Genomic DNA, 12,661 nt, shown 5'->3' on the forward strand with positions numbered 1-12,661 from the left:
CACCGGCCTGTAGCTGTTGAGGTCCTTGGGGCGTGAAGTCTTTGGCACTGGTACAACACAGGAGGTTTTCCAGAGCTGTGGGACTCTTCCCAACCTCAGACTACGATGAAATAAAAATATTACTCATGGCAGTTCAGCCATGACCGCTAACTTCAGCTGCTTCCCTATAACAGCTGTTGCTGCCACATGTTTTGATTTGTTAATGGTTCACATCAGATGACCTTCCTGATGCAAAACAAAAGAGGACATGTGTCTTCGGTTATTAACTCTTTGCTTGCTAAACAAATATTCAGATCTTAATCTTGGTCTTCAATGTCATCTTTCTCCTTCAGCTCAGCTCTCCCTCGCTACAAGCCTGGACCAAGTTCTACACATGGTTTGATTGACTGAACAACACACATGCGAAGAAAGACATTCCCCCCCACCACCAACCAGACCATTTCTCTGCCTGCATGAGAAGAACTTTCATCAAGGTCAACCCACGGAAAGCTGCTGGACCAACACCCCAGGTCGTGTTCTGAGAAACTGTGCTAATCACCTGGCTCATTGCTGAGCCAGGTGATCACCCCAGCTTGCTTCAAGTCCACCACCATCATCCCAGTGCATCCTCAGTATCCATTTACTCTGCAATAAGTAAGATTGCATCAGTAAGGATGGAGCATGTTTTCAGCTTGTGCAACATGAAAACTCAGTATTACAAGTCACCGGTGTAATTTACATCAGGGCACCTGGCGGTACTTTCTGCCTGATGGAGACATTTGCTTTCCATACACCAAGTAGAGAAAGAGCCAAATTACCGAAATGACGCGGAACCGGAGTTTGTACTGCAACTGTACCTGAAAAATTTAGTCAAGAAATGAATTTCTGTGAATCTCTATTGAATTATGCTATAAAACTCGAAACACGGAGACAAAGACCTGTGAAGTGAAGTAGTAAAGCTTTAGTTATTTTAGTAAAGAGTTTAACCAATCAAATCGCAATGCGCATGAATCTCCCCACCCCCACCACCATAATGTCAAACTGCTTGACTGTGACAAGTAGTCATTGAGCGAGTAGGAGGCAGAAGAAAAGCCGACTCTAGCTTTACAGAAAAAGACAAACGAAAAGAAATAAAAGAAGAAGAAGAAGAATCGTCATTTCACTCAGACAGCGGCTCTATATTTGTTATCATCTATTATGTGTACCTGCTGCTCAGACTCAAAGAAAGCCTCTTTCATTGTTACTCTCTGGGCTTTTATGCTGTGCTTCATTGTCAGGAGTCCCGCTCAAGGTAAACGGATCCATTTATTAAACCACCTCAGCATCCGTGTGTGTTTGGATCGGCGCCGTAACTGTTACATTTGTGGGAACTTTAATGCGCCAAATTCGGTATCACTAATTTGCTGCTTTACTGTGTGTTAATGAAAGTGATGACAGCTATCAGTGAGTTACACTGAGAGTAGGCTTGATGATTCACCGCTAAGTTCTGCACTCGTAATGAGCGACTTTCCTCTCACGTTTGCGCGTTTATGTAGACTTAATGTGAAGAAACGTTAAATAATCGAACATTAAAAATCTAATCGTATCTGAAAATATGAGCGTCCCGTCTTTGTGTTGAGATCTATTATGGTTGTCTAGCAACCGATAGATGCTTAAACACAGAAGAACAGGACAAAAGGACACGTCGGGTTACGAACGATAAAAGCTGGTTTATTATTAGGAAAATATTCACATAGGAGCAGAATTACAAAGTCTTAATAGCTTTTTAGCTTTTCTGTGAGATATATTTGACTCAGAACTCTTTTATTTTCTTTTTAAGAGCAAAAAAATAGGTTTAGATTTAGAAAATGTATATTTATTTATTATAAATGACTCCAAGATTAAATCTGAAAAACCCCAAGAAAATCCCCAGACACTGAAGTGGAGCTCAAAGGTTCAGATAATCTGATAATAATCTGTCTGATCTGATTTGTAAAAGACCAACCTGTAGCTGGTCAGAGAGGTTTGTGACCGTTCTTCATCTCTTCCTGGTTGTGAGGTTAATTATTCAGCACCTCCTGATGTTTCAGTGACTTAAGTCATCATTTATGCTCTGATGATATCAGTATGTTGAAGTTTCTCCCAGAAGCAGCTGTTCTCTGTATTTCCTCTTGACATTAAAAATTAATAGTGAGCTAGAAGGACAACAAGCTGACTGCTTTATTAAATCTGCTGACACTGCATGTGTCTCATCCACAGGCAGCAGCTGCTATTTTCCATTTCAACAAATGATTAGCACCACAGAGAGATCAGTCAGAGCCCTGTATCCGCTCTTACTGCACAGACCTGCGTTAAAACAGGTTAAAAAGTGAAACAAATACTAACCACTCACAGCAGATGGCTGCATCTCCCTGAGGCTGGTTCTGGAGGAGGTTTCATCTCGTTAAAAGGAGTTTTTTCATTCCACTGCCAACTGATTGCCCATTAGAAGAATTGGATTGTTAGTGTTTTTCCAGAAATACTGTAGGATCTTTATCTTACAGTATAGAGCACTTTGAACGGACAATTTTTGTAATTTTAGCAAAAATATATAAAACGGAATTGAACTGAATCTCTTCACTAAGTTTTTGGGAAAATAAGGCTTTTTTTTTAATGAAAAAAAAGTTTTTGTAAAAAAAAAACTCAAACTGTTCAGGTCGTCAGTGTGTAACTCCACAGGGGTCTGTGGGAGTTCGGGAGGTTTGATTTTCCATATTTCCAGGTGAGGTTCTGGTGATTGGTTCAAATCTTCCAATCATCGCTGCTCCGGGTGATGATGTCATCCTGCCGTGTCACCTGGAGCCCATGTTCGATGTCCAGGGTCTGACGGTGGAGTGGTCCAAACCCGACCTGAAGCCCGACCCGTCGGACCGGCTGAGCCGAGTGGAGTACGTTCACCTGTACAGGGACAGGAAGGAGGTCCCCGACATGAAGATGGCCTCGTACTTCAGGAGGACGGAGCTGTTCATGGACGACATGAAACACGGGAACATTTCACTGAAGATCCTGAACGTGTCGGAGGAAGACAACGGCAGATACAGATGTTTCATCCCCAAGCTGCAGAGCAGAGTGAAAGCTGCTGTTGTTGAACTTGTAGTCGGTGAGAAGATTTGTTTTGTTTTTAACTCATTTCCAACTTTTCAGGCAAGTTTCACAAACAGATTTCGACTCTACTGGTTTTTGAGGTGTTTTTTGTTTTGTTTTTTAGATCCAAACAATACTAAAAACCTGACGACAGACAGCCCACTGCATCCCCAAATCCTCCAAACTCCAAATCCTCAGGACACGACTCCAAGAAATAGTGAGAGTCCAACAGTCCAACTTTCGTCTGCATCATTTCCATTTGAGAGATATTTTTAGTAAAACGTTTTCATACATCAGCAGGTCGGTCCAGGGTCTCTATGGTCGTCGTTATCTTTGCCTTTATATCAGTTGTGGCTGTCGCTGCTTTCACTCCATGTTTCTCTGACCGTGTAAATGTAAGAAAGAAAGAAACAGACACAAACTTGTTGTTGATTCTTTGTCATCAGATTGGCTAATTTTTCACCTTCTTTCAACAGAAGCAACCAGAGGATGATGAGACGCAAAGATAACCTGGCATTGTTAAGAACGCTGGTGTTAATGGAGCTGAGAGCGTTAGAGCTTTATCTTCCCTGGATCTTCAGTCAGGTTGGGAATTCAAACCAGCAGCCACAGAGAGACACTCAGGTCCAGCAGCACTGAGATCATCATAAGGTCACTCCTACAAAAGGATGTGAGTCTGACTGGGGTTTGAATCTTGACGCCTCACCTGAACAGCTGTGTGAAGTACACTTATAGAGCCTAAAAACAAATCTAAAATAAAGCCTTGTACTCTTAGGAAACCTTAACACTAAACTAATTTTATATTAAGATCAAATGAATAACAGAGAAGTTTTGAATGTAAGTGGGTTGGGATGCAATGAAGCAATGGTTCTTGGATTTAAATGTGACCTGTGAGGTAATTTTGTTTCCAAAGTGTGATTGTTTCCCACATCGACTCACGTTGGTTAAACTATCTCACTGTGGAAAACACTGAAGGGTTTATTCAAGGTTAAAAATAAATTCCAAATGTGCTTCCTGGTGATCATAAAGAGCTCTGGTCAGTGCAAAAACCCCTCCCTCACCAGTTTGAAATGTCAGGTTACAGTTAAACCATTATACTTAGTTTTATTGGAATTATTTTTAGAGTTACTGGAAATTGTTAAATGCAGAACGATCAGCTGGTTTCAAGATATCTTTAACATGTATTATTATCATTATGTAGCTCCAGTAGCTAATAGCATTTGATTTATTTATTTATTTAATTACTTATTTTCCAGCTTTAGTTGTGATCAAGTGCTGGCTGATGTGCATCACCCGCTGGTTTGGAAGGTTGTCCAGGATGATCCCAGCGTCCACTGCAGATCACAGCATGTGAATATCCTGAAGATTTCAAAAGCATCAGCAGCTTTCAAGTGACAAAAACTGGATTTATGGAGTTCATATAGAGACGTCTTTTGTTTTATTGACTGTATTGTGGAAACGGAGTCTTTGGTAGTTCATTTGATCAGATCTGATTGTTTTTCTTACTTCACATGTTTTCTTTTGTTTGTTCTACCATCTTTAATGTCTCAGTGAAACTGAACTGTGAGTTGAGTACTTGGAGTACAGAAAGACCTCCTGCACTGTGTTAATTAACTCCAGCACTTTGTCAAATGTATGTGCACTGATACAGTGGTTCCTTCATTTAACCACACTTGTATTTAAAAGATATTCTGTAGTGACTGGGTTTAAGGTTAAAAGGAATGGCTAATTTATTACATTTATTTTTGAACCTACTACTTGAAAGGTTGGTGGTTCGATCCCTGTCTGTTCCAGTCTGGATGCCAAATATCTGTAATATAATCTATCATTTTCTTATACAGCCCTCTATCAGCCTTTTCCTTTACCCCCTCTCTCTTTGCCTATCAGTGCTACACTCTGCTTTTTCCATCTGCCTGGCTTTCCCACTTTTTCTTATCTAACCTCTTTCTCTGAATATTTTCCCGTACTTCCTCATACCACAGCAAACTTTCAGTGTCTTCTTTCCTCTGTCCAGAGTTTCGCTCAGCACTACGGCTCTATTTTTCCCAGTCATCTGATAACTCTTCCCTACCACCCAGAGCCTTTCTCAGCTCTTATCTGAACTCTATGAAATATTCTTCTTTCCTCAGCTTCCACCATAAACTCCTTGGATCTCCCTTCGTTTCCTCTTCTAACTGACGTCCAACCTGTGGGACAAACGCTCTGACAACTTTCAACAACGTGCTGAAATAATGCCAAGTGTCCTTCCTGACCCATGCCTCCCCCATGTCCCTCTTATGATACGCCAAAATCCACACTAATATGCATACGTAAAAACGACAACACAAATTTGACAATGCAGCGTTATATTCAGTATTGGGTAAACAATATATAAGTATTTTTGTAGACTGAGAGATTAAAAAATGCGTCAATGTGAATAACTGAGTCATGGCTCGGGCTGACGGTAGACAGCTGAATGAATTTGAAGCGACATATAATCCTTAACTTGTTTGATTTTAGGTGCTCACCACCAAAAGATTGCTACAACAATCTGAGGGAGCTTTAACCTGGTTACCTGGTTGTGTATCTGCTCTCTGAATTGTATCATGCTGCTGATCTTCTTTCAGGTCATTTGAGTTTTTTAACATTCGTCAGTGTGTTTTCCTTCTTATTACCTGTTGGCATCTTGCTTTGATTTTCCGTGAACAATGTAACAGCACCATCCCTCAGATGTGTGCTATGTGAAGAATTTTTAAACACTTTTACAGTTTAGTAAAAAAAAATAAATAAATAAAAAAATACACAGCTCCTGCTGCTCGTCATCTTCGCTCACAGACTCAGAGTCTGCTGGTTGTTCCCCGCACAGGACTGAAGACAAAAAGGGGACAGAGCCTTTCAGTCTGTTGCACCAAGTCTGTGGAATAGTTTACCACTATTACGTTTTAATATTTGTGTACAGCGCTTTGTGACCGCCTTTCTGTGAAAAGTGCTTAATAAATAAACTTTACTACTTCCTTACATTGCTTTGGTATCTTATAATCTCGTGTTTTTCTGTTTCTCTTACATTTTACTTCCTAATAAAATATGAGAATGTTCAAACAACATTTAGAATGACATCATAGTTAATTTCTAGACACTGCTACTTCACTGGTGATTACAACACAGCGTCAGTCACTCGTCTAGTCACAGAGCAAACCGGAGCTGTGGGACTTGTTTTGTTGTCATGACGACCGTTTGACACGCCCTTCATGGAAAAAATTACGCATGACGTCTTAATGAGAGCGTCTCCCTGACAGCCACTCAGCAGTCACGTTTAGGAGCGGAGGAAGTCCGAGTCGCCCCGTCAGTCTCTGCACTTGTTGTTATGTCCCGGCTCAGCTCGTCTTACACTTTTCCACTCTGGACTTTAATCTTGTGCTCGGCTTTCTTAATCGCACCTGTTCAAGGTAAACCGATGTTTTACTTAAACTCTGCTTTCAGCTTAAAGCTAAAATGTAACTTTTTGAAATTTGGATCAAACTGAATTCACTGTTAGAACTTTGTCTTTTATATGCGGCGCTGATGGCAGCCGTCAGTGAGTGTGTGACGATCCATAGGCAGACACTGATAATGACCTTTTTCTGTTCAGTTCAGCGACCGTATCTTCACACATATGACATGTGATCGTAGTCAAATGTTATCGGAAGCGATGGTTGCGATGTGTGCATTTTCATATTTAAGGAAGACTTTGCAGTTAAACTATTCTCAGCAATGCTGCAAACTCTGACACGATACCAAGCAAATGCAGTATTATAGATACATTTAACTTCCAATAGCACCTTATGTACTTAATGGGAGGGGATTATGTCATGATTTATAATGTGAAGTATTCATAGTTAGTTGGTCCAGAGTGTAAATATTCTCAGCTATGCTGCAAACTCTGAGCTCCTGGTAGTTTAAACACTGTCATGAGCTGGATGACTAAGAAACTACTGATGGATTTGACTTGAGTTATTCCACTTTAAGGTCTTTTATCTCTACTTTTTACCTATTATTAACTTATAACTTTAATGTTGAGAATAGCTGTACAGTTTTTTCATTTGAAAATTTAGAAAGTGCAGAAAACTATGACAATAACTGCACAGAGGCTCACGGGGCTGTTAATGATCTTCAAGTCTTCGGTCTGTGAGAGTTCACAATGTTTAAATTTCCATCTGTTTCCAGGTGAGGTTCTGGTGATTGGTTCAAATCTTCCAATCATTGCTGCTCCGGGTGATGATGTCATCCTGCCGTGTCACCTGGAGCCCATGTTCGATGTCCAGGGTCTGACAGTGGAGTGGTCCAAACCCGACCTGAAGCCCGACCCGTCGGACCGGCTGAGCCGAGTGGAGTACGTTCACCTGTACAGGGACAGGAAGGAGGTCCCCGACATGAAGATGGCCTCGTACTTCAGGAGGACGGAGCTGTTCATGGACGACATGAAACACGGGAACATTTCACTGAAGATCCTGAACGTGTCGGAGGAAGACAACGGCAGATACAGATGTTTCATCCCCAAGCTGCAGAGCAGAGTGAAAGCTGCTGTTGTTGAACTTGTAGTCGGTGAGAAGATTTGTTTTGTTGATGTTTGCAGTTCCAAACTAAAATTCAAACACTCTGATACTTGTTTTGTGTGTTTTTTCTGTACCGTTAGAAAATTTTTGTCTCAATTTTACTAGCAGATTATAACTCTACTCTTTCTTTTTTTGCATCTTTTAGATCCAAATGTTGCAAAAACCTCAACAATGGCACCACTACATCCCAGAAACTTCCCAACTCCAGATCCTCAGGACACGACTCCAACAAATGGTGAGAACACAGTCCAACTCTTCTCTGCATCATCCCTGTTTGGGGTTTTGTGCATTTGTGGTGACCTTCTTGTCTTTTCTACATCAGCAGGTCGATCCAGGGTCCCTGTGGTCGTCGCTGTGGTCACCTTATTATTAGTTTTGACTCTCGCTGGTTTTGCTGCATATTTCTCTCGCATTTTTCAGAAACTAAAAGTAAGAAACAAACAAACAAACAAACACAAACATGTTTTTCCTTCTTGTGCTGTTAGACTGACTTATTATTCAACTTCTTTCAGCAGAAGCATCAAAAGGACGATGAGACACAAAAACAACCACAAAAACAACCACTGCAAGTCTAGAAGTGTAGATGTTCAGTCAGATTGGGGATTCAAACCAGCATCCACAGGGAGACACTCGGGCCCAGCAGCACTGAGATCATCATAAGGTCACTCCTACAAAAGGATGTGAGCCTGATTTGAATGGATGTAAACAGGAAATATTTCTTACAGAAGTTTTCAGGCAGAGTTGCTGCTGTCAGACTCTGGAGGATCTGCTTGGAAACATCAAGCAGTGAAACTGATGGATTTCCTCCTTCAATACAAAACTGAAGTTCAGCCTGGAGAAGAAACACTCCTCTGCCTCACTGTCAGCGTGTTTAATGAATATTTATTTAGTCTTTACCTCACTGGTTAAGGTGAACCTAAATCTTTCAGTGAGACCTCAAAGTGTCTCTAATGGACAAATTAAAGGGTTTAAATCCTCCCTGATCATCACTGTGCTGGACTGACATGAATCATTCTCAAACCTCAGCAGGGCTGGAAGATTTTTCATAGCATTATGGAAATTTCCATGAATATGGACGTTTGTGACACAGATAATGTGGAAAAATGAAAATAAAACATCACCTGAACGCTGTGATGGAAACTCTCCTGCACTCCTTTGTTTTACTGACCTCACTGTATGAATGCAAACTTTGTTAGTACAGTTTGTGAGCTCTGACTGTTTTTCTTACTTCACATGTTTGTAGACTTTGTCTACCATCTTTAATGTCTCAGAGAAACTGAAGCTGAACACTTTAAGTAACTGCTGCACTTTATAAAAAGAAAAAAAGCAGATTTATACTCTAGATTTTTAAAGCTACAACTAATTTATTAAATTTACTGTGAAACTTCCTGCTGGTTGGGACTCGATGTTTAGACTGTAACCTTATAGTCTGACTTGTGACTTTGTGACTTTCACTGCCTTTAAGTCAAAGTGAGTGTTTAGCTCACAGACAGATGAGTGTGTGATGAAACAAGCTTAAGCTTCATCACGAGAATAAAAACATTTAAATACTGACCTGAAAGAGTTTCTTGGATTCTTTGATTTTCAAGCCTCTTCTTGACATTTTGTTACAATTTGTGTGTTTTCTTGTTTTGACGACTAATACCCTGTCCCATTAATTTAATTGTTTTATATAAGTTATTTATTTATTGTTATCATGTGTCGTTTCCTGTTTGCATTTGATGACATTTTCAAAACAGTTGAACCAAATGAACTGTTTAAAAATGTGACTGTTTTGTTTCATAGAAATTAAAATGATTCACTGAGTTTACTGTTGTTGTTCCATGTTCTTGAATAACATCAGTATTCTGTGAACATGATGACGAAATCAAATAAATGAGCAACAGTTCGTCATCACAGTGTCTGCTGTCTGTTTCTTCTTCAGCTCTTCATCACACTCACTCTCATTTCACTGATTTGTTTAACAGCACTGCTGAAAACTCATTTGGTGTCTGTTGGTGACTGATCATGTGACTGATCATGTGAGTTTTGAAAGGTTCTCTATAAATCAAGTTATTATTACTATTTATGAAGGACATTCAGAGCTCTTCTTTAGATGTGGGCAGATACAGGTTTATAATTGTTAATGTTTTACAGTCACATGTTTTCAATGATTAAAGGGAACGAGATGTCAGAGGAACACAACAGGAACACGGTGATCACAGCTGCTCCTCCAAAGGACGCACAACAGTTTCATAGGCTTGTAGATAGAAGACTCTGGGCTTACGTCTCACTGCATCTGAGACAGTGTGAAAGGACTTAACAGCCTTATTATGTTTAGAGTGACACAACCAAGCTCAGCTCTATTTGATTCTGGTAATAATTAATTATCCTTGAATTTAATCAGAATATAATAAAAAAATGAGTCAAAATCAAATCAGTGAGGTTTAATCAGAATATCATTATTACTGTGAAATGTTTCCATGTTTCCAATACCTGAAACCTGACGACCTGACCTTTTACTGGGATTTGACGCACGTGTGTACGATGTTTAGATATCTTTGTGAGGACTGGTCCCCGCGAGTTTTAAGGCATTTTTGAGATTAAAAATGTGGTTTTAGTGTCGGGATTCGGGTTAAGCATTCATTTTTGATGGTTAACACTATATCAGTTAGGTGTGTGTGTGTGTGCGTGTGTGTGCGGCACAGTCCAGATGTTGTCTGTGGACTTTGGTAATTGGTCAGAAGGACCAAAGCAAACCTTCAGAAATTGTCTGACATGTATGATGAAATAAACCTGATATTAATTATGCTGTGATTGACAAACACAGAACCACAGAGCTATCACATGTCAGTCATGTGTGATTGAGTTAAAAAGAAGTAACAAGAAACATTGTTGTGTGTTGTAATCATAAAGAGAAGCAGTGTATTGATGTCATGTTAAAGTGTATCCACATGTGACTGAGCTGATGAGAGACAGAGTCACGCTGAAGTGCAGCAGAGCTGATAGCTGGGTGAGAAATGTAACCGGCGTAATGAAGTGATCTTAATGTTTAACCTTTGCTTCGACTCATGCCATAAATAACACATTAGCTCATCCTGAGTGATCTGGGATAGAGTCACGTTCAGTCTTGTGATGGTGTCATGTTTGATCATAGTGGGGATGCCCACAGTGAGACTTAATCACAGTCTGGGAGTGAGGGGGATTCCCCCCCTCTGGTCTACCTGCCCCTTCTTCTGCTTATGAACCCAGGTGGAAAGACCCCCATATTCCCCACTTCTGATTTTTAGCTGTGCTTCTCAAAACAGTCCTCGGCTCAAGCAGCAATAAAATCACACTTTCACTTTCAGCAGAGGGGGAGCCGCTTCAGTGCATGATCAGGATCTCATTCTATTTCTCCTTTTTATTCACTTTTTAACCTGTGTGGACTTTTTAACAGGAGCAGAAATCCCCTAAATTTCATTCTCTTAGCTTATAATTAGACAAAAACATATAAAAAATAAACAATTTAAAACATTTATACTGTTGGTGCTTCAGATGTTTGTACTTTTCTGACCTGGATCTATGTAGATGGATGTTAGATCCATCCATCATGGCAGCAAATTTTTAGTTCAGTGTTTGTTTAAGTGCTTTTAGTTATTATGTTTAATTACTGTCAGAGACAAGCTTCAGGAAAACTAGTGCAGGTGTTACAATAACAGCAACTTCCTGAAAGCAGTTCATAAGTTTAAAAAACATTATGAAAAAAGTATGTAAAATTATGTGTTCACAGAGTCTCAACAAAGCTGATTATCGATGTCTCATCGGGCAAACACTAAAAATAAATGTAACACACACACAAAGATTGGAGGTCTCACCATCTGTCTCAGCTGTGGGAAAAAGAGGAAAACTAACAAAACTCTAAAAGATCATTTATTAGCACAATAATGATAAAAATGGAAGGATAAACAGGCCAGTGTTACACTAACAAAATGGATAAAACACACAGTCCAAGTCCAGAGCCAACTACAGCATGAGTCACACTTTACATGTCGATCTGTCCTGTAAGACCCATCACCCTGTAAGTAGAGGCACCCCGGCCTCAGCAAACCAACTCTGTGTACAAAGTGTGTGTTACACTGCAGTGAAAGCTGTGGGGGGGAAGCAGAAGTAAAACCAGTTGATAGAAAACACAGAAAAGTGTCAGTTGTGGTTTTCATGTTGGACCTTTTAAAAATATTTGGCTTTTCTGTTCTCGTTTCTTTGCACCTGGTGAACTTCTCAGCAAAGGTGATCTGAAGAAGATGCCTGTAAACGTCATCAATGATGGACAAAGAGAGGCTCAAAGCCGTCTCACAGCGACACCTCCTGGCCAATGTGGGCATCACATCTTGATGACGCTATTCTGTGACAAAGTGACAGAGAAAAGCTCAGCACAACTCCCAACAACACTACTTATTATAGACTATCAATAAGTATGACCAACACATGTTTTGGAGAAATCGTCCTACAAACAAGGAACTACAAATATGGAGGCTGTGACTGTAGGCACTGTGTTCTCCCTCTGGCAACATTTATGAGGCTGTTTCAGTTGCTTAGTAACTCAGCACAAGGTGCAGTGGAAACAGCCCATAAATAAAGTATACTGAGCAAACACTGCTGTGGTTACTGTGTGTGTGTTCTTCCCTTTGTTTGGATTCAGCCAGCTTTGTTTTCTTCTGCCACCCTGCTCACAGCCTTGGGGGGGGGGGGGGCTCAATGCTTGGATGTGATTGGTTGACTTTTAAGCTGTCTGGGATTTAGTGTCATCAGGTTTGTTCTGCACACTACCAAGGAAAGCTTAGTGTTAGGTTTTATTTTCAAATAATTCAAAAATAAGTATTTAAAATACATAAATTCCTAAATGTCTTTTCCAAGAGACAAATTCTTTCCAAGTTCAGCTTTGTATCATCTTTCATGTCTCATGGATCAATGCCTTTTAAACCTGAGCAACACCTCAACCTGAAGGATTTAATCGTGTTTCAGAAATGCAAAACTTTTTAAAAACACAA

At 40.1% G+C, this 12,661-nt stretch overlaps 2 protein-coding genes across 6 annotated transcripts; both read left to right on the top strand.

Annotated features, from left to right (window-relative positions):
• The first annotated feature begins 1,063 nt into the window (after positions 1-1,063).
• Positions 1,064-6,065, top strand: LOC146713624 (butyrophilin subfamily 3 member A1-like). Of its 3 annotated transcripts, none has more exons than XR_014918173.1 (6): positions 1,064-1,270; positions 2,720-3,097; positions 3,206-3,298; positions 3,379-3,476; positions 3,558-3,751; positions 4,338-6,065. XR_014918173.1 is itself a non-coding variant. In XM_085449310.1 (5 exons), exons 1-5 carry the CDS (start codon positions 1,177-1,179, stop codon positions 3,588-3,590), a joined length of 696 nt encoding a protein of 231 aa, XP_085305436.1. In that variant the 5' UTR covers positions 1,064-1,176; the 3' UTR covers positions 3,591-4,254. The 3 variants fall into 3 exon arrangements, 1 of the variants encoding a protein (XP_085305436.1); XR_014918175.1 differs by having other exon boundaries at positions 3,382-3,476; XM_085449310.1 differs by lacking the exon at positions 4,338-6,065 and having other exon boundaries at positions 3,558-4,254.
• A 276-nt stretch (positions 6,066-6,341) lies between these two features.
• On the top strand, positions 6,342-9,545 carry LOC146713625 (myelin-oligodendrocyte glycoprotein-like). Of its 3 annotated transcripts, none has more exons than XM_085449235.1 (5): positions 6,342-6,506; positions 7,264-7,641; positions 7,798-7,887; positions 7,975-8,081; positions 8,165-9,545. In XM_085449235.1, the coding sequence occupies exons 1-5, from the start codon at positions 6,425-6,427 to the stop codon at positions 8,225-8,227; spliced, it is 720 nt and encodes a 239-aa protein (XP_085305361.1). In that variant the 5' UTR covers positions 6,342-6,424; the 3' UTR covers positions 8,228-9,545. The 3 variants fall into 3 exon arrangements, with proteins under 3 accessions (XP_085305361.1, XP_085305375.1, XP_085305368.1); XM_085449249.1 differs by having other exon boundaries at positions 8,168-9,545; XM_085449242.1 differs by having other exon boundaries at positions 7,978-8,081.
• Positions 9,546-12,661: the final 3,116 nt, after the last annotated feature.

This window comes from Copadichromis virginalis, linkage group LG3 (assembly GCF_057382275.1).
Source record: "Copadichromis virginalis isolate Kocher_CV1m ecotype Utaka linkage group LG3, C_Virginalis_male_GT1.1, whole genome shotgun sequence".
Taxonomy (NCBI): Eukaryota; Metazoa; Chordata; class Actinopteri; order Cichliformes; family Cichlidae; genus Copadichromis; species Copadichromis virginalis.